The 27,872-nt window shown below is 43.3% G+C and overlaps 1 protein-coding gene across 1 annotated transcript in view; it reads right to left on the bottom strand.

The window, feature by feature from the left end:
- LOC128448322 (disks large homolog 1) overlaps positions 1-27,872 on the bottom strand; it is a 94,929-nt gene that overhangs the window by 64,282 nt on the left and 2,775 nt on the right. The window contains exons 3-4 of the mRNA XM_053430915.1: positions 25,911-26,742; positions 25,684-25,777 (exon numbers count right to left, since the gene is read on the bottom strand). Coding sequence (XP_053286890.1) covers positions 25,684-25,777; positions 25,911-26,742 — 926 coding nt within the window. The remainder of the gene's footprint in view (positions 1-25,683; positions 25,778-25,910; positions 26,743-27,872) is intronic.

Here is a 27,872-nt window from a genome sequence, read left to right as displayed (position 1 = left end):
TATTGATGATGATGATGATGTAATACTGAGACCTGTATGTCACAACCATGAACGAACATGAAACCTCAGTGGTCACAAGTGAATGGGTTCAGATGGAGTCCAATAGGGATTACAGCCTAAAACTCTCCAGAGAAAATATAACATAATGTAAAGAACTCACATATCAGTCATCCTGTCCTTCAATAAGTGAACCACTGCTTCTCATGGAAGTAAACACTGTCACATCAACAACATTTCACCGGTGGTTCCCAGCCACTAGATGGAGCTACACACTAACACTTCCTCCATCACTGACAAAGTAAACTGCTTCAACTTGTGACCAAAGTTTTTCCAGAGGACAAACTTTGAACTTGTGGTGACTTACAGCTGAGTCAGTGCAGACACACACAAATGTTGGTCACTCTGCTATCACACAGTCCTCAGCTCTGACTGCAGGCAGACATCAGTTACCTGATATACAACCAATATGCAATCATACAAATATTACAGATAAAATAAAAGTTTATTTATACAATTAAAACTGCACTGATGATAAGGCATGACAGAATTTAGAGGTGACGTATAAGAGAGAGAAAGCAGGGATGATAGAGGGAAGAAATATAGAAAATTAGAGGAAATTAAAGAAGTAGATGAATTGTCGTCATTCTAAATCATATTTTCTAATTTCACTCAGCTGTTTAAAGTCTCTATAAAGAGGAGAATGGCTTGAAATAACTGCAGGTTCTCTTAAGTGACTGAGGAAATGTGGTTATAAGTAATTCAAACATCTTAAATTTGCATTTTTCTATATAACTTAAATGGACTATGGGTCAGTTTAATAAAAAGACCATAATTGTGTTTTACCAGACCTCATTAAAATCTACAATTCAATGAATGGGGGAAAAAAAGCTGAGAAAATCCTCAACAAAAGATAACATACACATTGTGGAGCATAATGAGGTGTGGGTCTGAGGCGTGTGCAGGCTGATGTGAGCCTGAATCTGCAGATAGAGTCAGCTCAATCAACCACAATAACAAGATACAACGCTGTGTGTGTGTGTGTGTGTGTGTATGTGGTAGTGAGAGAGAAAAAGAAAGAGAGACAAAGAGGGAGCTGGCCGGACAGACACTGACTGGGTGCAGGGCAGAGATTGAAGAAATGGGCGTCATTACTAAGAAATGGGGCAAGCGTTGTACTGAATCCCTTCACGCTCAGTTCTGCTAAAAGTATTCTCCTGGTGAAAGAAAGGCTCCGTGCACGGAGGCAAAACCAGGCCAGTGTCTTTGACTTCCAAGCACTTTGTAAAAAAAGTCTAAATCTGGAGCCGTATTGAAACAAGTCCCCTTATACTTCTCTCTGTGGGTGAACTGGGGCAAATGGAGAAGCCGCTGCCCCCTCGACCGACGCTTCAAAAATAGAAGCTGATTTCAAACGTCACATGAGACACGCTTTCTTTTTTCAGAGACCATAAAAGGCTTGAGTAAAGCTCGACTGCTGGAAGCCCCAGGATCCCAGGGAACAGAGAAGTCCTTCAGTTAAAAGAGAACCTCATAGATCCAATTTTAAACGAAGGAGCAGCCTGAAAATAAATGAAAACCTTTTATCCTATAAATTAAGATTTTTTAATTAATTTGCTGAATAAATAGATGTTAGTGTTTTGACAACCGAGCTACATTTTGAACTTGATTGAAGAACTATCAGGCAAAAGGGAAACACTGTGGTTTTGGTTAAATACAATCATAAATTCTACAGTGACTTGAAAACATGAGAAAAGATGTGTTATCAATATTTAATGGAAACCACAATTTCTCCCTAACCTCAACCAAGGAGTTGGTTCTGTCTAAATATTAGAACACCCGTCGTCCCTGGTGTCAAAACTCTGAGATCCATCCCAACAAAATCTATTCAGCATATGAACGATATAAAATTAAAACTTTCTACAAATTTTTTTATTTCTTGGATATTTTCATGGTGGGGATTGCATCATATTATTTGAAAACAGGAGAACTGGGCTGTTGTTTAAATTGGTTGGCGCTTTAATGGTATTATCTAAAAAGCTTATTCGTTCAGTGGTGCCAGGGGACTGGAGCCAATCCCAGCTGATACTGGACGAGAGGCGGGGGGGGTTTCTACCACCTTTACTTTCTATACTCTTTAATCAAATGAATGATCAGAGGATTGTGGGACATGTGGTCAACAACACAGTCAATGTAGAACCTCCACTTAAGCTAACTCCAGTCCCAGGCTTTGGAATGTCGCAGGAAGCTGGAGCATCCTGAGAGAACAGACATCACCACACTCCAATTAAACTGGGAATCGAACCAAGATTCTTGCTATGAGACAACAGTGCTAACCACTTCATCACCGTGCCTTCTGCTTTAACACTCATTACAGCCTAAGAGTTCATCCATCCATTGTCTATACCGTTTATTCTATGAGGTTCTCAGGGGCCGCCGGAGCAAAGGGCTGACACATAGAGATTCATTCAGGCATTCAAACCTCAAGTCAATTTAGAGTCTCCACTAAACTCAACCTTATCTTCATGTCTTTGGAATGTGGGAGGAAGAATCCAGAGGAAACCACACAGACACAGGGCGAACGCGCAAACTCCACACACACAGGCCCCAGTCGAACCGGGACTTGAACCAAGAACTAAGATGGAAACAGTTGAATCCTCAATTATGAATGAATGTACCACAAGGATGATGGATGAGGCAATTGAGTCCAAACAGTAACATCAATAAAGGATTTCACAGAGGAGTCAGAGAACGTGGCCTCAGACAGCGGAGTCATGTCGACATTCAGATTGACAGACATGCTGATAATCCCTTTGGTGAAGTGTGTGAGTGACATACAGGTGAACTGTGTCAGTCCACTGATGTGATGGGGACAGATCGATGCGGTCCACGCTGCAGTTACCTGAGCAGGTGTGATGTGTGTGTGAGTGACGTATCCGTGGACGTGTTGAATCTGAGACAGATGCCGCTCCGCCACCTGCACCAGCTCCGCCCCCCGCAGGTCAGCGTGGCGTCGGAGGGATCCGTCCCTCCCCAGCGATCGCTCTCTCTCTCTCTCCATGGTCCCGGGGCCCCCTCCGTCTCTCCGCCAGGTCCCGCCGTGCCTCCCCTCCCTCCCAAGGGTTCCTCCATCCCTCCCCCCCCTCCCCAGGGTGCTTCCATCCCTCCCCCCCCTCCCCAGGGTGCCTCCATCCCTCCCTTCCCTCCCTAGGGTGCCTCCATCCCTCCCTTCCCTCCCTAGGGTGCTTCCATCCCTCCCCCCTCTCCCCAGGGTGCCTCCATCCCTCCCTTCCCTCCCCAGGGTGCCTCCATCCCTCCCTTCCCTCCCCAGGGTGCCTCCATCCCTCCCTTCCCTCTCCAGGGCACCTCCATCCCTCCCCTCCCTCTCCAGGGTCCCTCCATCCCTCAGTTCTCCGGCTACTCCCATTGGGTGATGATGGCAGGGGTGGTGGTGGAGTCTCGGGGCGCCTGGTGACGCCCCGTCTTCTTCTTGATACCGATATTTCTATAGCGAGAAGAGAGGAGGAGGAGGAGGAGGAGGAGGAGGAGGAGGAGGAGGGAAAAAGAGGACAGAGGTGGTTTGGAAAATGAGTTTCAGGAAGGAGAGCCGGAAGCAGGAGGGGAAGAAGAAAAGAAACACAGAAGAAGAGAGATGTTAGTTTAAAGATGAGACCCAGAGAGAGAAAATATTAAGTAAAGCTGGAAGAGAATAAAAGTGCAAAACTGCAACCAGCAAGAAACAGAGTGTGTGTGTGCATGTAAGGGTGTGTGTGTGTGTGCGCTCATGCATGTGTAACGAGATGTTTTTATATATCAGCTTGTGTGTGTGTAAGCACGAGGCAGTCCAGGTGTACACTCAGCATGGCAGTAATTGTTTCCTGTAGCTTCCTGTATTGTACACAAACACAAACGACAAATACACACAACAACTACACGCACACGACAAATACACACACACACACACACAAACACACACACACACACACACACACACACACACCCTTGAAACAGCTTAGAGCCGAACAGGGACATTGAGCGAGAGACGAGTCAGGGAATGAATTTATCCGTCTCCGCTCCTCCATTGTGCTTCTTTGCTTCCACATCTACAAACTCACACGACTCAACTCCTTCCTCATCTCATACATACCATCCCTCGCTTCTCTTCATACTCAGTAAAAAAAAAAAAAAAAGAATATATTAAATGCTTCTTTCTGCTTAACTGAACAGAGAACTGTGGAGACGCTGAGGGATGATGGGAATTAAACCGGTTCTTTCTGTGACATTGTGGCTACACTGTGTGGAACAGGGTGAGCAGCTGAAAGGAGAGAGAGTGATGAAGAGCTTTGAAACTAAATGGGATGTGGATGATCTGATCGTATCAAGACCAAGATAATAGACGACAAGCTCAGCTGATACACAGAGGAACTGTCTCATCTAATGGAACCAGGAATGATACAGGAGCTCATTGGTAAATCTCCCATGTGTGTGTATACACGTGTGAATAAACACAACAACTTAGAACCTTGTTTATGTCACAATCTGTTACAAGAAGAGAGATGTGAAAACATTTAGTGACAGCAGCTCTATCTACTAATTACAGAAATCTCTGCCTGCATGTGGAAATAACATCTGTTCATCTTAACGGCTTCACACTTAACTTGGTGTATTGTTTAAGGGTCAAAGGAAGCTAGGATGCGTGATGGGTTAGATATAAATAAACTTTGAGTGTGTGAGGATATCGATCACCACAACTGATTCTGTGGGTCGGGGGTGGTGCTTTGAATAAACAGGTGATCAGCTCTTAGTGCAGAGTCAGGGTTCAGCAGCAGGTCACTTTCACAGTGTCACAAAGGAAACTGCAAACAGCATTAACACAGGTCAAACAAATAACCCATTACTAACAGGCAGGTTTAGAACGGCCACTGCACTATAATGGTTGGGTAATTTATTTTAAGTATTGTTAAACTGTAGGGAAATAGCTCACTGAATATTATAGGGTACAAAAGTGTGTTTTGAAATGATCCACTCCGATATTTGACTGAAATCCTTTCTAAATGTAGATTTTCTTTTGGGCGTCTTTCACATTATTAAAAGTTGCATCAAGAGGTTTTTCTTTTCTGTTCACCTCAGATTAATAATATCCTTAACTCTTAAAGACGTCAGAGGTTATAGACGCTTTAAAATTGGGGTTAAATATCCGGATTTACAGCTGAAACAGACGATTCCATTGCTCTACACCTCTATCACTACTCTGGCTCCAAATTACATCACCAATGCAATTCTGCAGCATAGCTTCATTTTTGTACAGCAGGAGGAAGAGGAGTCGTGTCGTCCATCTTAATTACAGTCTGTGGTTTCCTCGTGCAGCTCCCTCTGTGTCTCGACATCAGTAACTACACAGCCCTCAGTCTTCATTAAACGTCTTTCCCAGGGGAGACATTTAGAAATCGTCTGCAGCCTCAGACAGTCTGAGGAGCTCTGTTATTAGTTTTTTCCTCTTCCTGAGACTTATTAAAAACAATCTGACGGGTTCTTTCAAAAGACTTCACATCGATTGTCTTCACACTCATATTTTAGTAAACATGAACTGATATATTCAAGCACTGTCACTTCAGTTGATCATACATGCAGCCCACTGTCTTATTAGTCCACAGCAAAAATGCAAAATGATTCTACACATTCTGTTGTTTGTTGAGCTGCTGCTGCTTCACACAGGAGAGCCCCCGTGTGCATCAGCTAACTCCTGTGGATTCAAATAGACGTGTCTGTGTGGGCTCTGCCTCCCTGCTGCTTCCTTTAACCTCATTTACAACCGAGCCGGGAGTAAACACTGCTCTGACTGAGTGAACTGATCTGAACCCAGTCTCGTGGCCTACTGCACGTTTCCTTGCTCTCCGCCTCTCGCCCTCCACTTTTTCATTCACTCGCTAATTAGTCACAAACGCCCCAAAATATACGTGAGGGCAGCGGTTGAGCGGCCAGGCACTGAGACCCTGAAGAGACCCTGGCTCACACTGTGGTCACAACACTGCTGCTACTGCCCTCTGCACTCTGCACTCTCACAAACACACATGCACACACACACACACACACACACACACACACAAACACACACACACACACACACACACAAACACACACACACAGCTACAATCCTGAATTCCTATATTTGGTGTGTGTGTGTATGTGTGTTTGCCTCTGGTAGCTCAACTAGCAAAAGCTGAGCCTTCCATATCAGGACTGTGCCTGCAGAAAGCACACACATGCACACACGCACACACACACTGGATGCAAACACACACACACACACGCACAATGCATGCGCACGGCTGTCATGTGTTAGTGTGTCAGCCAGTCCTGCATAGCCAGAGAAACGTGACTAGATTGGGAGCAGATTCAGCATCCTCAAACATGTCTCTATGTTAGTTCATATCTGTGTGTGTGTGTGTGTGTGTGTGTGTGTGTGTGTGTGTGTGTGTGTGTGTGCGTGTGTGTGTGTGTGTGTGTTTCAGAGTAAAGCAAAGCATTAGTCACGCTTGGTGAGATATGAAAGAGCAGGGGATCCTCCGCCGTGAGGGACTTCTCGCACACAAACACACGTGCCTTCATCTTTCTCTCCTTCTCTTTTCAGTCTCTCTGTCTCTCACGTCACGCTCTCTCTCTCTCTCTCTCTCTCTCTCACTCTCACTCTCTCTCTCTCTCTCTCTCGCTCTCTCTCTCTCTCTGTATCTATCTCTCAGGCTCAAAGTTGCCAAAGAAAGAACATTAGATAACATCTGAGATTCAATTAGCAACAATGACAAAGGGGCGGTCATAAATGGAGATAGTTCAATAGTTTAATAACTTATTTATCTAATATTTGAGCTACTTTTGAAATTGTAACCCTTTAGAAACATGGTTCTGTCATTTAAACATTGGCTTTTTCTTCCCCACCTACAGAATAAATGAATTTACTTAAACTACAATATATTACTATGATTTTTATTATATTCAAATGTATATTATAATATCAATTAATTGTTTTCTCATTATCAAAATTGCCTTATATGTAATTTATAACATTACTAACCAATTACTGAGGAACAAGAAGATCAGGCTATTTGAGCACTGCATGAAATTGATGTGTTAGTTGGATGTATTCTTGTGATGTTTTTAATCTTCTCATGCAACCCTGGCTTTGTCAAACCGATAAATACAATACAAAAAAAAAAATACAATTAAAAACAAAGATAAAGCTTCATGTTCTTATATTATATGTAGAGCAAGTCCAAGGATTCAGAGCTTGAATCGGTCTGTGTTGTAGGATCATATCAGTTTCTATACAAAAGCCCCATGAAATGTCTTTGACATGGCTGCAGCCAGGAGGAAGGAAATGAAATGAAGAAAGCAGGAGGAGCTCCTCCTATGAAGGAGCACGCTCCTGCTGAGGAACTGGCCCTCTGCAATAATAATGAGCCACAACATGCATAAAAATACCCACAGCTAAAACACATGGCAGTGCATCGAGTCTGCAGGAGTGTGCGACTCTGACCTGTTGCACCGACAACATATGGCCCAAGACACAGACCTCACAAAATCTACACCTCTCATATAAAAATAACTTGACAAAAAAATGAGTTTTCGCTTGTTTTAATCTCTCAAAGGCTGATTTGTGAAAAAAAACAAAAACAGGATTTCTTCAGCTGGATTAATTTGTCCTGTGCTGCCTCCTGCGTTCTCTGCAGCAACAAACCATATCTGAGTCCTCCAGACATTTTCCTGTTGTGTTCATGTCTGGAAACAGCGAAACATGAACTGCTTCAGAGCAGATTAGACGTGCACCGTAAATTACCACAGCAATGTACAGCATCTACCTGACTGACTCCAAATCCTGCTTCATACAACAAACCTCAGATTTCCACAGAACATCCACATCGAGTGCACATTTCTCTATAACAGAGCAAACATATTGGAGACGGCATTTGCAGTTTCGATAAAAACATAAATTTCAAACTGAACAAATTGGATCAACATTGGAAAGTAAAACGTTCAAAAATAGCAGCAGAAAACATATTTAAAAAGCAGATGGCTGGAGAAAACACACTGATAAATTCAAGCTGTTTGAATAGTTTTTCTTTAGTGACTCCCCTGTGGATTCAGTCAGTTTAAAGTCTGAGTAAAGGTGAAAAAGTTAAATAAAAACACCGACCTGAGCGGAAATGGAGGAACACGTTCATCTATTTTGAATGTGTTGACCCGGTTAAGGTGTTTCTGATTTCTCTTCTCAGGCACTTTAACAGCCTCAGAATTGGACACATTGCTGCCAAGGTAAAATGAATCCACCCTCATGCATTTAAAATGTCCTCCACTCTTGTCCTCCCCTCTTCCCACCCTGCACTTATGAGTGCATCTGTCTCACTTTGTCCTGCAACAAAACTTTACAGTGTGCTTCATATGGACGTGAGAGGATGAATGTTTGGTTAATATAAATAAGGTTTGTTATTATGTCATGATTATGTCATTCCCAATATATGATCCTGAATCATATTCCAATCTATGCAGCTTCAGGCCATCAGATATTTGGATAGTTGTCCTTTTCTGACTTCATCTTTATGATATCACGATAGGATTTCCCATTATTAACCAAGTAGTGGCAGCTGGTGCAGTAAACGGTTCGACCACAGCTTCATAATTACTTACACAACATAAACATAGTTTTATGGTCCATTGCTTCATTGAGTAGCTGTGTGCAGCACGCGTGGCCAGCTTCCTCTCACACAAGTACATTGATCCATTCATCAAAGTCAAACTGATCCTTCGCGGCCTGTTAAAACATCCACAACAGTTTCGGAAGAAGGGAAGAAATAACTCATAATAGTACAATCTGTGTGGAAGGTTTGAAAAATACATGAAGAACAAATATATTCCTACAAATAATCCACTTCTATGTTGACATCTCAGGATCTGACCATAGTTCTCGGTTAATGGAAATCTACAAATCTATGATGGCAGCTGACCAACTCAACCATCACTTTAAAAAGAACCTCCTCCACAAACTAGCTGGTTCAAACCCCCTCAGCAACTTGTTATCCTCTCCTGCTACAGAACCTCCAGAGGACATTGGTCTCACTGTGTCACACACTTGTGTTGACTCCACGTCCCTCGCTCTCCATCTCTTCATACAGTTGTCTCTCGGCCTGTCACATCTAACAGGCTGTCATGTTGTGGTGATCTAATAGTTTATCGCGGCCTCACTGCTGAACCGGACAAGAGCAAACCAATGGAAGCACACACACAGATACACAGAGTCCAATGGTCCGAGTGCAGCCTCTTATATTATATCAATGCACGTGAATTTGTCACAGTAACTTGAACATCCTCCTCTCTGTCTCTAGCCTTCTATACTCAAGATTAATAAAATGCTCTTTGATAAAGCTGTAAAAAATGGTCTTTTCCCCATTCATATTCAGTTACAGACCTGTTTATAAAGCCATTCTGGGTTAAGCTGTGTGTTTTGAAGATGCAGCTCAGTGCACCAACACTTCCTCCACATTAAAAGCTGCAGCCCTGAAGCATTTTGGGTGGAACTTTAATATTTCATGTGTTGATTTTCCACAGCTTCAGAGTACTTTGCAAGACGATGATCTCCGGAGCCCTCGCTCACTTAGCGCCGCCTGATGTTATGTAATTAGCGAGCCGGCCCACTTGTTAGTGATACGGTGGTATTAATTTAATTATGGGTCGGAGAAGCCAAAGATCTGTCAAGAGGCTACTGTTCGTGAGAGAGTGAAGAGGAATGTGAAGAGGAATCTTGTTTTTAATCAAATTTATGGATTAGTGACACATATTTACATTGGAGGTTATAAATACACTTAGGTTGGTGTAATTTAAAGAGATGTTTTAACACTCTCTTGGCAAAAAGTATTCATATAAAGATGTATGTGCAATGCAGAACTTCCAGTTCCACCTGGATGTCCCAGTTGTGGAGGAACCACTAGGGACTATGTGAAAACTCCACTCACACAACATCCCCAACTGACAGTTAAGAGTCCAAGATGTTCTTTAACAACACTAATCCACAGCCCCACTGTGTCGTCATCCACTCGGCTATACAGCTAGCATGACTTTAAAAGTAAAGTTCAAATCGCGATCCTGTCCTCAAAAGATGTCACCTTTTAAAAACTGCCACTGAATGGCTCGTCAGATTCATATTCTTATTAGCACATTCTCTTATTTGACCAGTAACTTGAAAATTGTATTTAACTCGGGCAGAGTTTTTGCAGCTGCTCATGTTTGAATTAAGTTTAGATTCATCGAAGCTATAAAGAGTCAAATAAATCAAAGAAAGTGTTGTTTTTAAACTTGTGTATCATCAGCAAGCAAAGCCAGGGATCAAGCCGACAGCTACTCTCTCTACATGTCGAAGAAAATAAGTTACTGGAGAAAGTTATTAGCAAGTGGCTCTAATCAATATTTCTGTATTTTCATTGAGAGCCACTGATAACTCATCGAAACTGAGCATGTCAGGTTACATCCACACTTTTACTTTTTCTTTTTAAGCAGCGTTTTAAAACAAAAACAATCTCCATCCCGTTAAACCTTTTATCTCTGTCTCAGTAATAATCCCCTACGTGCTGACACACCCAAAAAAGTAGATCACATGACCATTCACATACACTGGGCATGTGTGTGAAATGTGTAAACAGGAAGCAGATTGTCTATATGCTTATTTACAGACAATACAACAAACAAAGGGTGAAAAGAAAATGCAGTGATTACTTTTCTTGGACAGACGATGTGACTGCTACTGACAGTATTCAATGAGTCATAGATCATCAGGGAGCAGATGGAGGTGACTGCATGATCATTTCCAAACGTCCAGAGTACAATGCAGCCTCGGAGTTTTCAAACCCAAACACGATGAGCAGTGTTTCTAAAGTTCTCAGTTTTAGGCGCTCAAAAACTCTTCTGTAGTGCAGATGGCTGCTTTTAATATACAGAAACAGTGATGCATTTTAAGAATTAAATTACAGTCGTGTGGATTTAGCCTCGGTGTCTATTAGCTCGTTGTTTTGCTGGAATTGTGCCGAATTCAAATGAGTGAAAAATCAGATACAACAGCAACAGGACGGAGGACAGAGACGTGAGTGAGTGAAGAGTTTGCGTTACGATACCAGACAGAACACAAACGCTCAAATGCACACACACACACACACACACACACACACAACTCTCTCGCTCTCCTGTCGGCTACTAACTCTCACCTTAGTTTACCTCAACCCAGAGTCCCTTGACAAGCTCTCTCTCTCTCTCTCTCTCTCTCTCTCTCTCTCTCTGCTGCATCTCCCCCAGTTTCTCTCTCTTGCACAAACACACTGACGGACACAAACAAACACACACACAAACACACATACACACACACACAGAACTCTCTACCTACCTTGCATCCAAACATCAGAGATATGGTGTTGTTGGTACATGCTACCTTGCAGTGGCACAACATGTGGCTAACGTTAGCTATAGCTGGTCCCGCGCTGGGGGGGGCATCCTAGCCTTCATACACACATATCACACTCGCACACATACACACACATTGCACACACACACACATGCACGCACACATGCATATGCATGTGTGTTCCATGAACCGCGCTCCATCCTGTCCCACAATCCCCCACTCTGCTCCCCGCCCCCCCACCCCCCAACGCCAGGCTACGGTCCTCAGCTGTGACAGGCCGAGGCCGCCGTCCTCTCCCTCACGCTCTTCATGGCTCTCATCTTCATCATCATCATCATCCTCTTCATCAGTGTAATCCTCATAGCTGGTCAGGACGCAGGGAGCAGCATGGTCACTGTCTGCATGTGTGTGTGAGTGTGTGTGTTCAGCGTGTTGTTGTTGTTGTCAGCATGTGTGGGTCAGTCTGTTGGCGTGTGTGCATGAATCAATGCGTGTGTGCATGCATGTGTGTGTGTGTGTGTGTGTCAGTATGTTGTCCTCCTTTGCAGCAGCAGTCCCAGTCCTCTTTCTCCCCTCTCTCCCTCCATCTGTGAGAGTATTTGCCTCTGTCGTTCTATTGCTCCCCTTCTCTTTCCCTCTCTCTGTGACTCTCTGGCTTGCTCTCTATCTGTGTCTCCCTCTCTCCCTCTCTCTCTCTCTCTTTTTCTTTCCCAGTCTTGCTCACTCTGCCTCGGTTCGCTCCACTGCCTCCCTTGGCCCGCCTCTCAACAGCAAGATCAATGAGAGACAGAAAGACAGAAAGAGGTAGAACAGAGACACTGGACCAGAGGGAGGACTAAAGTAAAATGTGTTGTCTATCTAGTCCCCCCCCCCCTTTTTCCCTCTCTCTCCTTCTACCTGCTGCAGTGATGCTCAGCCACACACACATGCACACACACACATACACACACACACACAGTGAGGAGTAGAGGGGTAAGGGTACAGTGTTACATGGACCAGTGAATTGACCAAACATGACAGTGAGGACAGGAGAGAGAGAGAGAGAGAGAGAGAGAGAGAGAGAGAGAGAGAGAGAGAGAGAGAAAAAGAGAGAGAGAGAGAGAGAGAGACATGGGGAGACATCGAGAGTGAACGAGTGAGGCAGAAACAATGTTATTACATCACGCAGAGTCACAAGCCATGATCTCCCAAACACACGCACACATAGACACACACAAACACACACACACACACACACTAATTATTCTATGGCGAGCTTAACGGCACACCTACAGCCTTTAGGTTACAAATCATACACTAGTTTGCCTGCATGAATTTGATTGGCCTCTCCAGGTGATGTCATCTTATTTTGCAGTACTTTAATTTTCTTTGGACAACCCTGCATATTTTTGGAGCCCTCTGTTTTGGCAGCCCCCCCCCCCCCCCCCCCCCCTATCTGCGTCTAAGGAGTGACCTAATTAAAATGAATGAGGTTTTGTGTTTTTCCAGCCAATCTAAGCCCGGCCTCGGGTGTAGGTTACTGGCAGGACACTGTCTATGTAGATATTTGTGTAATATGGCAAATTGCATTATGCGCATGACACCTTCTAATTAAAAGACCCGAGGAAGATGTCCAACATTAATGAAGGTGTCTAAACTGAATGGTGTAAAAAACACTGATAAAGCACACACCACTGGTTGCTGTATTTTGGTGGTGAAGGTAAATACATTTTATTTGTGTTATAGTAGATTCTATCAAGGTCAGGTCACAGCGGCAGCAGACGAAACAACATGTTCCAGACGTCCCTCCAGTGGATTCTGGGTCTCGAGTTGAACACACCCAGTAACCTCCCAGTGGAAGGCGCCTGCAGGAGTCATCGTAACAAGATGTCCCAGCCACCTCAACAGACTCCTTTCGAACACGAAGGATTCTCAACTCTGAGCTCTCTGCGGATACCTGAACTCTTCACACTATCTCTAACGCTGCGGTAATAATAACAAATATTTGTTTGTGTAAGAAATACACCTATCTCCTCATAAAATCTATTGTTTTATATGAAATGTGAAAGAAAAATCACCAAAATTCAAAGCGAGGCATCTAAATTCATAACAGTAGCGCCCACAGCACAGACAACTAAAGCCCAAGTACTTATGCAGATAGAGATTAACCTTAACCAGCCTCGAGAAGAGGAAGAAACTAATGCTAACAGCACACGAGTGCTTCTTCATCCCCATTGAACCTCCACTTGAAACATGCTCCCACGGCTATTGATAGGTTCAATGGACTCCAGCGGCTTCAGAGGAGATGAAGGGCAGAGCAAGTGAAACGAGTCACAGCACACTCTCCATCCAGGGCTCCTGACGGTGACAGCTGGACCATCTGGACCGTGACACACACAGCACTCTCTCTCTCTCTCTCTCTCTGCGGTTGTCTGAGTCTTCTCACCTCGACTGGAAAAATAAACAACTCAGCATGAGAGGGAAGACGGAGAGAGCGGGACAATATGTGAGACCGAGGGAAGCCATGCACACCGACATCGGCATAGGAGAAAGGCTGATACTAAATGAGTCTAAAGCAATACGTTTACTCATTGAGTTATGAATCCACAACTGAAGACTCTGCCTCAAGTAACATGTGAAGCTGGAGATTAGAAGTTATTTATAGAAGGTCTAATAGAAGGCAGAGATATGAGCCTGGAGGAGTTGGGTCCTGAAGTTGATGCAGGTGGACAAGTCAGATAAATAATGTAAACTCATGAAAGGTTATTCTGAGCACAGCAGGGACTCCATCTTAAAAATAATACAGTTATTATATAAACAATTTTTTATCGGATTAACTCATGCAATGTGGAATAATTGATGGACCATATTAAGAAACTTTGAATGATTCAGAGTAATTAACAATGTCTGTTTACATGCAGGAGAAAAAAGATGGAGGGAGTGATGTGTTTTTTTATACATCTCAGTCCCTCAAGATGTTTAGTTATATTTCTTGCTGTGGTGATATTTTGAAATACAACTCTTCAAACTTAAAGAGTAATACCGTGTATATTATAATAAAAAACATTATTGATATAGCATCTTTCAAAACACAGTTATACAAGGTGCTTTCCAAATTAAAACTTAAAAATGTAAGGCAAACAACAGGGAAACTATTAAAAGCTATTTGAAGATTACACAGCATTAGAGAACAAATACATCAGAAACCCAACGTAAAACATTATAAAATGATAAATGAGTTGGTAAATCCAGAATTAGATTAAAATCAAATAAAGATCCCCAGTTAAAGAGAGATTTAAAAGAGGAGAACAGTTTTGCCAGACTGATCCTCCTCAGGGAGGTTGTTCCAGACAGAAACAGAAAAAGCCCGGCCATCTCTGGTCCTCAGCTGGGACCGTGGAACGACCTTGGATCTGGACCTCAGGTTACGACCGAGCACATGACCAAAGATCTGAAATGTACTGAGGTGCATATCAAGAATGCTCCTTAAAATAATAAAATCAGGACAGGATAAGACGTTGGTTTTATGGAAGTGAGCTTTGGGTCAGGTGCCATTCTTCAAATAGTCTTGGCTCGTGTGAGGTTAGCTGTCCTGAGACCAGCTATACAGCGTGTCCCCTTGTGTTTGGCAAGGAACAGATGGAGATCCTGCTGTTGTGTGATTGCACTTCTACACACACACACACACACACACACACACACACACACACACACACACACACACACACACACACACACTCGCAGGGGTTCTGGCTCATAAAACAGAATGTGCAAACATAGCATCCACTGCCACGTTGTCAACAACACGCCCATTTACTAAAGTATAGTAAAATAGAAGCAATGAAGGGAAACAAGATAAAATTAGAAAGACAGATGTGAAGGAAAAGAAAGAAAGGAACGAAGGAGGAATAAATGTGGAGCGAGAGAGAGGATGCAACCTCATGAGCCTAGCAGGCATGCACTACATGTTAACATTAGTAGGTCAGCCGGCACAGAAATAACTATGTCGTGTGTGTGTGTGTGTGTGTGATAACCTCACACACTCCCCTCCAAGCCAATCACGGTGGATTCTCCTCTCTACACACCAGCCAATCAGGAAATACTCCATACATCAACATTTCAAACGTGAGTCACGTGATCAGCGTTTAACCAGCTGTGTGTTCAGCTTCCACACGAGTGAATCTCCCTCTGAACAGATCTCCTACTCGCTGTAGAACAAGGATGAAACCTCACAGCTACAGGCCACAGCAGAAATCCTATATAATTCATAACTATTATTAAAAATACTGTTTTAATAATTAAGTCCGAGAAACATTTCATGAGATACAACAACTGGAGATAACAAGTCTCTGCAGAATCATCATTTGAGCAGCCAACATGTTGGTTCTCATACAGACAGTGCCCCTATGTGGTGAAACACAGACACAGCACCTTCTGAACAGTGTTCTCCAGCTAATAATCTCATCTTGAACATGTTTCATAAATGATAAACTCATGTTTTATTTATTTTACTGATTTTTGTTGACACAGAGGAAACTATAAGGTCTTAAGGACTTTACTACAGTAACATACAGAAAACCTCATATCATGGAATTAATCCAACACATTCTCTGGATCTGGATATAGACACAGGATTTAAATAGGCTTTAAATATATGAATTGTAAGGATTTCATTCATGTTGGATAGAAACATGTATATCTTGATTAATTAATGAAAAACTGAATAGCACTAAGTAAAGCACATAAAGTGGAGACCCCCTAAATTCAATCAAGCTGCACCAAGTGTCACACATTTGTGAATTTTTTCCTAGGAATTCAGTGAAAATGCCAGAAAACTTTCAAAACTTTAAAGAAAGTGACAAAGTGATCTGCGCCAAAATTAAATGGGTTCTTCTCGGAGCCAAATCGTATCCTTCCACTAAGTTGTGTGATAATCGATCTGGTAGTTTTTGCATTATCTTGATTACAATCAAACCATAAAACAATTGAAACCCCCTAGAGGAGGTAAATATGCAAATTGATACCATGTATATCATGACAACAATCCAACATATTCTGTGGATCTGAAAATAAAGGCTTTGAAGATATAAATAACAAACTTGGGCTATAAACGTTAATTATTAATCACTGACCTCATATATTTAGTTGATGATTTATTGACTAACTGTCGGCAACCACTTGAAAGAGCTTCAAGCAAACTGCTCCACCACCGTCAGTCACAACAAATCATCCCTTATACCACAACTGTTGCATGTAGAACACTGGTGGGAGCTCTACAGACCAGTACAGAGGGGCAGAGGGATATATTTTCAATCTCTCTGATTCTCAATCAACAAATGGACCCCGAGCTTCACTCTGAACTTTGCCGACACAGTCAAGGGTCAGGGGGTCACGGAGCTCAAATAACTCTTTAAGCTGTTTTATTTCCCCCGATTGGAAAAATCAATGATAGGACTAAACTGAACTGGGAAAAAAACTCAGACGATTGCCTCATTTGAGTGTGTGTGTGTGTGTGTGTGTGTGTGTGTGTGTGTGTGTGTGTGTGTGTGTGTGTGTGTAGCTCCAAGGAGATTAGTATTCTCCTTAATGAGATTAGCTGCTCTTGCTGAACTCAGGCATGACATGGGCTGAACAATGACCATTTTAATAGTAGCCTGCTTGCCGGAGTAACCTGAGCGTCCTAGCAGACTATTAGAAAAACAAATGTTGATAAAGAGAATACATGTACTCATAATAACTGTAGACAAAGACCCGGTCCCCTCTATGTTCTCAGAAACAACCTTCACTGACAAACTGTTGTTCTTCTTCATAAAGCTCTTGGCTCCAGCGGAGTGTTGGCTCCCTGCTTGCATCCTTTATACAGCTCTGTGATTTACTTCACCACTGTTCAGTCCTTGAATCTACAGAGCTGACCTGTGGGACCTGCCAGGTCGGGCTGATCGAAGCTTACGTCTGGAGCCTTGGTAGCTAAATGTGAGCTGGCTCGGACCCATGTGGGGTAGCGCTTCCTGATTTGGATTTTTTTCCAGGGAAGTGGATTCACGTTGGAAAGATTTGGGCGAAGCAACAGATCCAGTAATCAGCATTAAACTGTGTTCTGTTTCAATTATTAATGGTTTTATTCCCACTCACACTCATCGATACCAGTTCCCCAAATGTGTCAGATTTTTTTATAAAGATACATGAAAAAATGTATATTACAATGTAAAAGAAAGTGATAAAGACCAGTCCTGTATCCACCCGCCGCGTGAGCAGGCAACTATCATTGATGTCAAAACCTCTGCCCCGGACCACTTTGTCTAATTACTCAGCTCCTCTTAAGCCGCAGCCTGCAACTGTGATTCCTCTGATAGTCTTCTGTGGAACTATGTGAGGACCAGGGACTGTGGGTTTTCTGAGGTGCCGCTGAAGGAAGAGACCAACCGCAAATAACAGGCCACTCGTATAAAGTTTAATACATCGGTAATGAACTTGCTCGTTGGTCGTTTGTTCCTGAAGTCGATTTGACCTCAGGTGACCTTGATACTTGCTTTACAAGAAGTGATTCCAAAATTCTAAAAACATTACTGTACTCTTCTTTTTTACAATACTGGAGGTACCGAACAATACCAACACCAGGACGGTTACTGCCGCTGCTTCGGCATCAGGGCAGTCGCACATTGCATGTCCGGTGTCCTTGTGGACGGGGTTCCTGGGACCTGTGCAGGGTTAAGGTCTTCTTTGTATTTGTGTGGTTCACTCTGAAGTTTGTTAACATGTATTCAAACCGAGCGACAGAGACGAGCCGACAAACACACACACTACACACGCTCCTGCGATCGGGAGAGAGGAACATGGATGTGGGTTCAGTGGGTTATTGTGGAGATCAGTTCCCTGTGTGGGTGATTGGAGAGGAGCAGAGCAGGAAAATCCCTTTCAAAGTAAAACAAATGGGATTTATTGTTTTGTTTTGGGCCGTGGTATTAAATTGGGTATTGAGAATCATGGAAAGGTCATGGTTCGGTATCGACTATTGCATTTTGGTATCGGGAAATCGCTACCTGCTGCACTAACTACAAGACTCCACAGCGCCAAAACATGAGGTGGGTGGGATACTCTGTAATTAAAAAAAGAGGAGGTACGTTACATTGACTGAGGATGCAGAGTTGTGACGGTCCATCTTGTGGTAGCCCTTGTTCTGGCCCAGTAGGTGTCAGCCCAGTACATGCAGGGCTATCCGTACACCTAGGGACTTCTCTACAGAGCTGAGAGGATGTTGAACCTTTCACTGAGAGCCCACCGGAGTGAGCCAACCTGCTGCGGACGTTCCCACATCGCTGTGCAGGTGCATTGCAAAGGGCTCGATAGTCCTCGAGGTGCTCTCCCTCTTCCTCCCTCTCATGCCTTCTCTCTTGATTAATTTGTTAGCTGTGACCCCTCCTCACAGTTACATCACAATGCCAGATGGATAGTTCCACAGATGGATGGATCAGTGGAATGATGCAGCGTGGAGTTTTCCTGGCAAATTGCAATATCCCATCAAAGCCAGAAAATGCTAAGAACTCGCAGACTTGCTCTGTCTCTGTCCCCTCTGCCGCAGAGTGTGTGTCTCCCTCATTATTTCCTCTCTTTACTCCTCTTTGTCCACACTAAAATAGCCCCACCTCTGTAAAGTCTATTAGCAGCCTAAGGTAAGCCTCTTAGGAGAGACTCCTGCTCTCTTGGAGCACGGGAAGCCAGCGACACTCGGTATAAGACGGAATCACAATCTCACACTGCAGGTAGGAATTAAGACTGGATATATCCGAGAAGAAAAGAGGATTGGGCCAGATAGAGAGGCGAGTTCTGATAGAGAGTAAAATCCACGAACTGTATGTTTGACAACAATCTCCGCAAGATACTATTGGGTGGTGCAAAGTCGTTAAACATTACTTGAATGAGTTAATTAGAGAGATATGCCCCGTTACATGAGATGCACAGAGATCCTGCATTCGGGTGACATGATTAGAAATTTAATTTAGTTCGGACATTACAAAGTTAAACATCAAAACTTATTAGCTTCCCAATATTGTAGTTCTCGTAACTTGTGTTATGATTTAATGAGTCTGAATGTTGCAATGCATTTGGCCTGGTCTGTGCTTCCTGCTTGAAAGGATCAGGAAGCACAGGATCAACTAGAAGGACGACTGGAGGGAGCCTCTCTCTGCCATAGCTAATAATGTCCTGTCTCACAATGTCAGAGCAATGTTTCCCATGAAGGATTTACACTGTACCAGGCCGTCACAATCTAATTTGTAACTCCACAGTTTCATTATGAACAGAATTTATCATAATAACCATCTGTGTTGTGCTCTTGCATTTTAAATCTGTGTGCAGCGCTGTTTGCCACATGCTTGCTCTCCATAAAGCTGTTACCGTCCATGCAGACAGTACATATGTCAGAACTAGACTTTCGCCCTTTAGTTTTTGTACCTGTCACTCAGAATTTGTTGTGCATTAGAGCGACATTCATGTGCAGGTCCATCCCCCCCCCCCCCCCGCCTATAAGCCATAGACTAAATGAATAATGTGGGACCTGCTGCACAAAACGTGAAACCGTGGATTTGCACATTTACTCAGATCCACACCAACATTTCATTGGTTCTTTCCTGACCAACCTTGCAGTTCTCTCTCAACACCTCATCCATCCATCCATCTCTATACCTGATCATCCCCTGCAAGTTCACCCCAGCTCACTGTGTTCACGCTGCTTTGAAATGGTCCATGCTTTTCTGAGCATTCACAAATATATATCCACAATGCATGTGTTCATCTTTGCCGGCCTACTTTTGAACAAGTACTCTCTCCTGCCTTGAGACCAGTCAGTCGACCAGTGCATCGGTCCGTTTCCTACGCAGCCAACCAGTCAGTCACACAGCTCGTCTTTTGAAGTGTGTGTCCTCTCAACCCACTTTTCCTGTCTCTCTGGGTGTCACGTGCTGTTCGACCGAAAGCTGAGCAACAGATTGGCATTCCCATTAGATTTGCTTGATTAGAGCACAGCCTGTTCCTGCAAGATAATGCCTTATACTCCACTAAATAACAAATTACAGTTAGTTATTTGCAAAATCAGAATCCGTTTTTATGAAATGTAAAACTGAAGTTCATCATTTACTAGGCGAGTCGTTTTCTGTAAAACAATTTGTTGAAATGTGTCAGGGATATCCCAAAGGACTGCAGGTCTTTAAAAAATATATATTAGAAAAGATCGTGCTCGTCTCATTCAAAGTCCAGCATGCCAGTCACACCAGATTTCAACATACAAATTAGAAGAAGGATTATAATAACCAAATACATGTCACTAGGATGGACACTCCACTCTAAAAGCATGACAGTTTTTTTTTTAAATCTGTTTTTTCCTCTGCTCTGGTCTATCGACCCTCTTCCTGCTTCTCACCTTGGTAGTGAGGATACAGATGCAGTCCATCCTCACCAGTCCGACCGGCAAACTTTCACCCAAACATCATCCAGCTGCAACTTTCCTCTTTCGCCACTCAGTCGCTTGTTGCTGTTGGCACCATCCCCCTGTCGGCTGTGTATGTTTGTCTCCTCCTTCCTCTCATCGCTCAGCTTCTCCCTCCTCCCTTCCTCGCCGTCCTCTCCACCTGTCCTCTCACCGGAGCAGCCAGAGAGGACTTCTCCTTTGAATCACAGGCCGACTCGGAAACATGGCAGCTGGCCCGCTGCACCTCCACCCACCCTCTTGTTATCCAGATGCTGTCTTCGTTCTATGGCAGCTGGACGCCACATTTTGACCTCAAAGAGTGCATGGCTCGGGAATATGTAACCTCGCAGAACACACTCGGCACAAAACCCTAAAAAACTGACATGCAGACATGAAGAGGCAGGCGCAGAGAGTCTATACACACGGATGCACAGGAAAACACACACACACACAGATGTGTATAAGCACACGCAAGTGCATGCTACGCACACTCCACTCTGCTGCTTTATCAGGTCAGTCAGTTTTTGGCAGGAGTGGGGGTTAGACTGAGTGAACAGTAACCACGAGGTAGCGATGGATGCTCTACTTTCAAATTGGACTGTGGGTATTGGGGAAGTTAGAGCTCCATATGCCCCCTGAAGCTCCACGGAGATGGGATTACACTCGCTCGGGATACTGGGCCTTTTTGTTAAGATGCAAACCAGCAAAAAAAATGCACTCTAAAATTAGAGATAGATTTGATCTCTTGAAAAGACACACACACATGTTGCATTGTACAGTAATTTTACGCCATCAACATGTTCCAGTTTGTATGTTATAATTTATGTTTTAATAAATAAAACTCTGATAAAAATGTACCCTTTATAAATTCACAACAGAGTCCTTAAATAAACGTTTTTAAACCTGAAAATGTAAACTTCAAAGCAGAGTGGCCAGTGGCACTGAAATCCTTTTTTATTTTTTTTCAACATTAGAGTTGATGATGGTTATTAGACATCATTTTCATAAGCAAGTTGTAGTCAGAAGAGATGGGTTTGTTAACCCTGTGGCGCTGGATGTGTAGACACTTCATGCTGTCCTGATGTCAATGGGGAGCTCGTTCCACTAATTTGGGAGCAAGGACTGGGATGTAAAGTTAACCAAGTCCTGTATGTAGACTGGGCCCGATCCGTTCACAGCATGGTACACATAGTGTCTTTAAGCAGTTGGGCAGCCACTGGTAACTGGTAACCAGTGGGGCTTGACTTAAATACAAACTGAACTGATGACAAGCTAGAGACAGGCGCTACAGGACAAACAGGTGAAACACATCAAGGCAGGAAGTAAAAAGAACAGAAACACGAGGGAGATCAGAATTTCAAAATAAAGCATGAAACACAGAATGGAACACAAATATGAAAACAAGGAAACACAGCTAAAAGTCAAATGACCAAATAGTCCATAATCAGAACAGTCCAATAAAACGTATTTATCCAAGAGTGAAAGTCCAGAGTCCTAACAGACGTATTCTCCTGATGTTGTGCACGTATCTACATGATCAGGCTGTTGCAGCAATGTTGGCGGTAAGTAGAGTTGGGATGTGAAGGCTGAAAGTGTATGAGGGTAAGTCAAGTCCATGGTAAAAGGGATGTGATGATGTCACAAGGTCATTTTGTTACCGATGACCGACCTCCTAAGTGAAAAAAAAATTCCTGAATGTGACCGAGTCTACTGCGAACAGATGTAAGGAACCTGGATGTGGAACTTTTGGGTTGTGCCAGGTGATCTCTAATAAGGGAGACAAATAGGTTTTCAAATTCAGTTTGAGGGCTTTTGAGGTAAAACAGAAGTATTCTTGAAGAGCCCCACTTCTCACGCAGGTCCTCAAAAATGTCCGAGTAAAGATTTCCATCAAATTGCCTCAAATCAAAATTGGCGTCTTTGACCTCAGCCCATGTTTTTTCAAAGAGCCGGTTAACGATGGGTTCCGTGTTTTCAGTCATGGAGCCATTTCCTTTCTTGTATATCTTCCTGATGATCTTCCCCACTAGTATTATAAGATATGCTTTTCTTTTCTTTTCTACATCCTTGGCATGCTTGGAATACCACACAACCACGTTATCATCTGCACTCTGCACAGGTGTCTCCTCGACTACAGTGGCAACCGGGACCTGTGGTTTTTCCCCCAGCAGTATGCCCATCACAGCCTGTCTCACCTTGGCACCTTGTATCCTAGCCTGATTGTCAAGCCACCAACTCATCAGTCCGAGGCAACACTGCAGTTTCTTGCATGTGTAAACATACTTCTCCTGATTTGAGTCACTACTGCTGTTTTGTTCGAGGATATGAAATAGATGCAGTTGGAAACCCGGATGTTTACCACAAACATTGTGCTTCAGATTCCAAATCACATTAGCATAATCTAAAGGTGCTGGTTCTTCACCAGTCAAAAAGAGAAGCAGGTGGTTAACGCTGTCGTTGAGAGACAGCGTTGACTCGTGTCCCGTGACTTCCGAGTCCGTCTTGAATGTGGTCCTCAGCTCGGCCACAATGTGAAATATTAATGCTCTGATAAACTGCTTAGCGAGAATAACCTGTATCTTTAAGAGAGCTATTTCCAAACTTGCGTTGCTCTTATCTTGTGAGTCGTGCAAACAACGAAACCTTTCAGCAAATATCTGAGCAATTTCTAAAGCAGATTCTTTTATCTCCTGAGAAGATTCTTTTTTCAGCAAAAATTTCTCTGAGCCTGACAAATTGTTCAGAAGTGGGGCTGTGTTGTTATCATCCTGCTTGCTAGCTATTTCAGAAATTAATGAGGCAAATTTCTGCTCCAATGACAACACCTCTTCAGCAGTTTCTGGTTCAACAGGTACGAGGATCTGGGGTTCGCTGGTATGTCCGTCAGTAGCCTCGCTTTGTTTCTGACTTGACGGTGGTTGTCTTTCCTTGATGAAATTGAATGTAGATAATGTTTTGCAGGTATGGTCAATCATTGTTTTGAGTCGGAAGGGGGGTGTGACATATATAGCAGGCTGTCCACACCTCACGTCAGAGAGAAGGGGAAATTTGAGAGTCGTCACCATCTCTTTAACGATCAAGTCCCTTAACAGGTCCAAACTGTTGCACCGGAGAAGCTTCTCCTTACTGACGAACTTTGCAAAACTGTTGGTGAGGAGGCTGCCCACAGTGGACTGAATACGCTCCTCTGTCATGACCACATTTTCGGGATTAGGATCCATGGACACAGCACGTGGAATGCTTGTTATGATCTCCAGTAGCATCTCCGCTATCAGAGTTTTCGTGGCATCATCCGGCGCTCCAATTCTTATTAGCAGCCACTGCTCCCCTGTAATCCTTTCAATGAAGGAAATGACCAGAGAGCCGACAGAATCTAACAGGTCCATTGTAACAGTAGCTGTAGTAGTTGGGAGTTGATGAAACTCATTGACTTTGTTGTTTCCTGTAGCTCTGTTGATTTAACACAAATGCAATGGGTGGTGTAATGTGTGGGTATGTAAAGGATACGTTCTGAAAATATGAAAGGCACATTTAAGGGAAAGCCCCCTGATCAAAGATAAAAGGAACATAGGCAGATATCACAGGAGCCTACAGGGACGTGGAGGGACAGGAAGTGCTCAACTAATTAAATTGCATTTATCACATAGGGTAATAAAAGATACAGTAGATGGCGTTAATACACCTTGACGTTGGTGGCCATCCGCCAATAAACCAAGCAAAGAAGAAGACAAGATGTCACAGAGCAGAAAACTCTGCCTGGTGACATCTTGTCTTCTTCTTTGCTTAGTTTATTGCTTGGTTTATTATTGACTGTCTGTCACTGACAATGACTGACGAGCTACATCCACACATACATACGTGAATCAGTGATACTATAGCAATATAGTGCAAATGACAGCGATAGTCAACTGGATTATTAATGCAAACAAGTTTCAGTCTGCTGTGACAAAGTACTTGCTCAATTCAAACACAACTTTCACTAAGAGTAATACAAAGAGACCATAAAAACCATTTAGGATATGGCAAAACATTATATCAAGATAAAAAAAAAAGTGATGCTAGTTGATATCAAGGACGGATCCAGTTTCATGAGCTCTTACTGCCGAATCTACAAAACAATAAAATTATTCCCTTTTTCACATGATGTAATCCAATGTAAGCCAGTGTTTCATAAATTATTTTTCCATCTGATTGTGCTCTCAGTAGCCACCTTGATGATAAACTGGTTCGAATGGAGACAAGTTGTTGGGAGCAAAATAAACATCTTTCCCAGACAACAAACTATTATTTCCATCTGAATTTTCCACCAATGAAAATGTTAAAAGATGATAACGATTCTTCTGTATTGGTGTGTTGTGCTTTCAATGTCTGTGATGCAAGACAGTGAAAGAAAAACTTCTGGAGCTTAAACAAAATGACATTATCCTAGTCAGCATGGTTAGGAAGATAGAAAAGATGTATTCAGCCCTATAGCTCGGACAAAAATGTCCCTCATTCATACGCAATCATATATGTATATATCACATTGTCATGCGGATACTGCAGCACCACAGGGTTTCACCATTAATGTATATACTACCTGACAGCTGCCAGTATAATAAATCTGAATAGGAAAAATCTGATGAAGTTGTCCAGAGCATGAAAATTACCAAGAAATCGTCCACAAACAAGTTCTCCTCGGCACAAAGATCAGCAATCAGGACAGAAAAAGTTTTTGTTGTGCGTACAACTGAAGCAATCTGTACTTCACTCTGTCATTGACTGTTGGCACATTTCATGGAGGTGTAAACAACCAGAGATTTCCTACCTTGATGGGGGTCAGAGGGCTTGTCAGCGGGCTTGGCCTGGGGCTGGCTGGACCATGACTGGGGCTTGGGGAGCTGATTTGTACCGACCCTGGGCTGGTGTGGCAGAGAACAGAGAGCAGAGAGGGTCTCAAGGTGAACTCTAAACAACAGATGTGTTAAACTGGACCAAACTTCTCTTAAACAACTGAAATGTATGCTCATGTTGCAAAAGGTTACACCAACATACCTCAGATCAGGTCTTTTAGTCAAAGGCCCAGGAGGAGCTGTGGGGCTGAGGTAGCTGAAGGCAAATTTCCCCAGGTTGGGTCTGGTTGGACTTGTGGTGGGAGTGACTTTGCCGAATCCCGGGTCCTTTCTGTTCGTGAGAGCTGTAGAGGTGACTGCAGTGTCTGTGACTCTGTTCAGACCTGGACTGGTGCTGGGAGTGGTGCCAGTGGGGCTGAGTTTGTCCGGAGTGGTTGGAGACACAAGGCCCTGGATGGTGCTGGAGATGAGGGCTGAGACCGTCAACAGCTTTAGGTCAGGAGAGGCAGGAAGGTTTTGCGTATTCTCAGAGATGGTGGAGGTTTCCGAAGAGGCACCAGAGTTGGTGGGAGTGAGAAGTCGCTTTGTTCCATTCAGTGTTACTGCAGGAGGTGTTTTTATGGAGCCAGTGGGGGTTTCTACTCCGTTCACTCCAGCAGCAGTGGGAGAAGAGGGTTGAGAAGCCTCTGCTGCTGAGGATGTAGACGATCCAGACTGGACAGGAGGAAGAGGAGCACGGTATTTGACTTTGGATGGCTGTGACTGAGGTGTACCGGGGGATGTTGGGGGATGTCTCGGTGTTCCAGGGACAGGAGGGGCAGGTTGATGCTTGATTGACCTAGGTTTGGGGGTTAATGGTGAAGGCTGGGTTGGTCCACTAGAAGCCGGGGGGCTAAGGGGAGCAGGGGAGGCCTGTGTCTGATCAGGGAGTTGTGCTGTCAGGTTAGAGGAGGCAGGGAGGCCTGGACCATCCGTCTGCTCCACAGAACACTGGCTGTCTACAAGGATGGTCAACTCATAGTACTCCTGGATATCTGGAAGTAGAGAAAAAGACATAAGAACCACAGGTGAGTGACTGATGGGTTCAGTAGATTCATAAATTAAGTTATAACTACATAATAACTGCGTTATAGTCAGATATATACAAATCACATTCTTTGAAATTATTCTGTAACTCAGATTTCAATCTTTTTCTGAGATGACAGAAAAACCATGTCAAACACAGCTGATACACTAGAGGCCTCTAGTGGCAGCACAAGGATACTTCCACAGCAGAATAGTGACCCAGGCTCCTCACTTCAAAAGAGGAACAGTTCATTCTGCTGTTGTTTACCTTTTCTTATCATTAATCAAACTGAGAAACAGAGGTTCCCCATCCTCTTCCATATAAACAGAAGTGACAGGTAATTTTACACTCGATCATACACATGGTTGTGTTCTCAGAAATGTGTGTTGGTCATTCAAGAGATAAAGAAGGAAGGAGGAAATGAACAAGGACAGGGAACAATACAGCCTGGGGATGATGAGTGAAGAAGAAATAAGTGAAGAATACACAGAGAATTTAACAATACAACACAGAAATAGAAAAGGTATCAAAGATGGAAATTATATTCTACAAAAACACTTCCATGGACGTAGAGAATATTCAAATATATCACGTGCTATAATTCCTGTGGGTTCACTCAATTCTCTTCAACACAAACAGTTACGATGATCAATAATGAGAAAACATTATTTTAAAATAAAGAAAGAGCTCTTGCAAAATATGACTTTGATACCAGGAGCCGCTCGGTTAAAGGTCAAGGTTGTTTTCAAAACAGGAACTCAGTGTCATGTTCGGCAGAAAAACACAAACGCATACACGCACATGCACACACACGCACGCACACACACACACACACACACAACAAAGACTTGTTAGTGTAACAGCTACAGGTGTGGGCGTGGTGCAAAGCAGGTAGGACCAGTGACTAAGAACCAGTTTGCTGTATTAAACATTTCTGCAAAGACACAATAAGAAAAACTTCAACAAAACCAGAGCTAACCAGTTAAACACAGGTTGTAAACTGTTGGGAGGAATTTACAAAATCTACATGTGCACACATAGGAGCCTGTGTGAGAGGCTGTGTTAAGCCTACTGTGTGGTATGATCTCTCTTTACTGG

Source organism: Pleuronectes platessa, chromosome 9, assembly GCF_947347685.1.
Source record: "Pleuronectes platessa chromosome 9, fPlePla1.1, whole genome shotgun sequence".
Lineage (NCBI taxonomy): Eukaryota > Metazoa > Chordata > Actinopteri > Pleuronectiformes > Pleuronectidae > Pleuronectes > Pleuronectes platessa.
The sequence above is the reverse complement of the archived record's forward strand: the minus strand, read 5'-3'. Positions and strand labels throughout refer to the sequence as shown.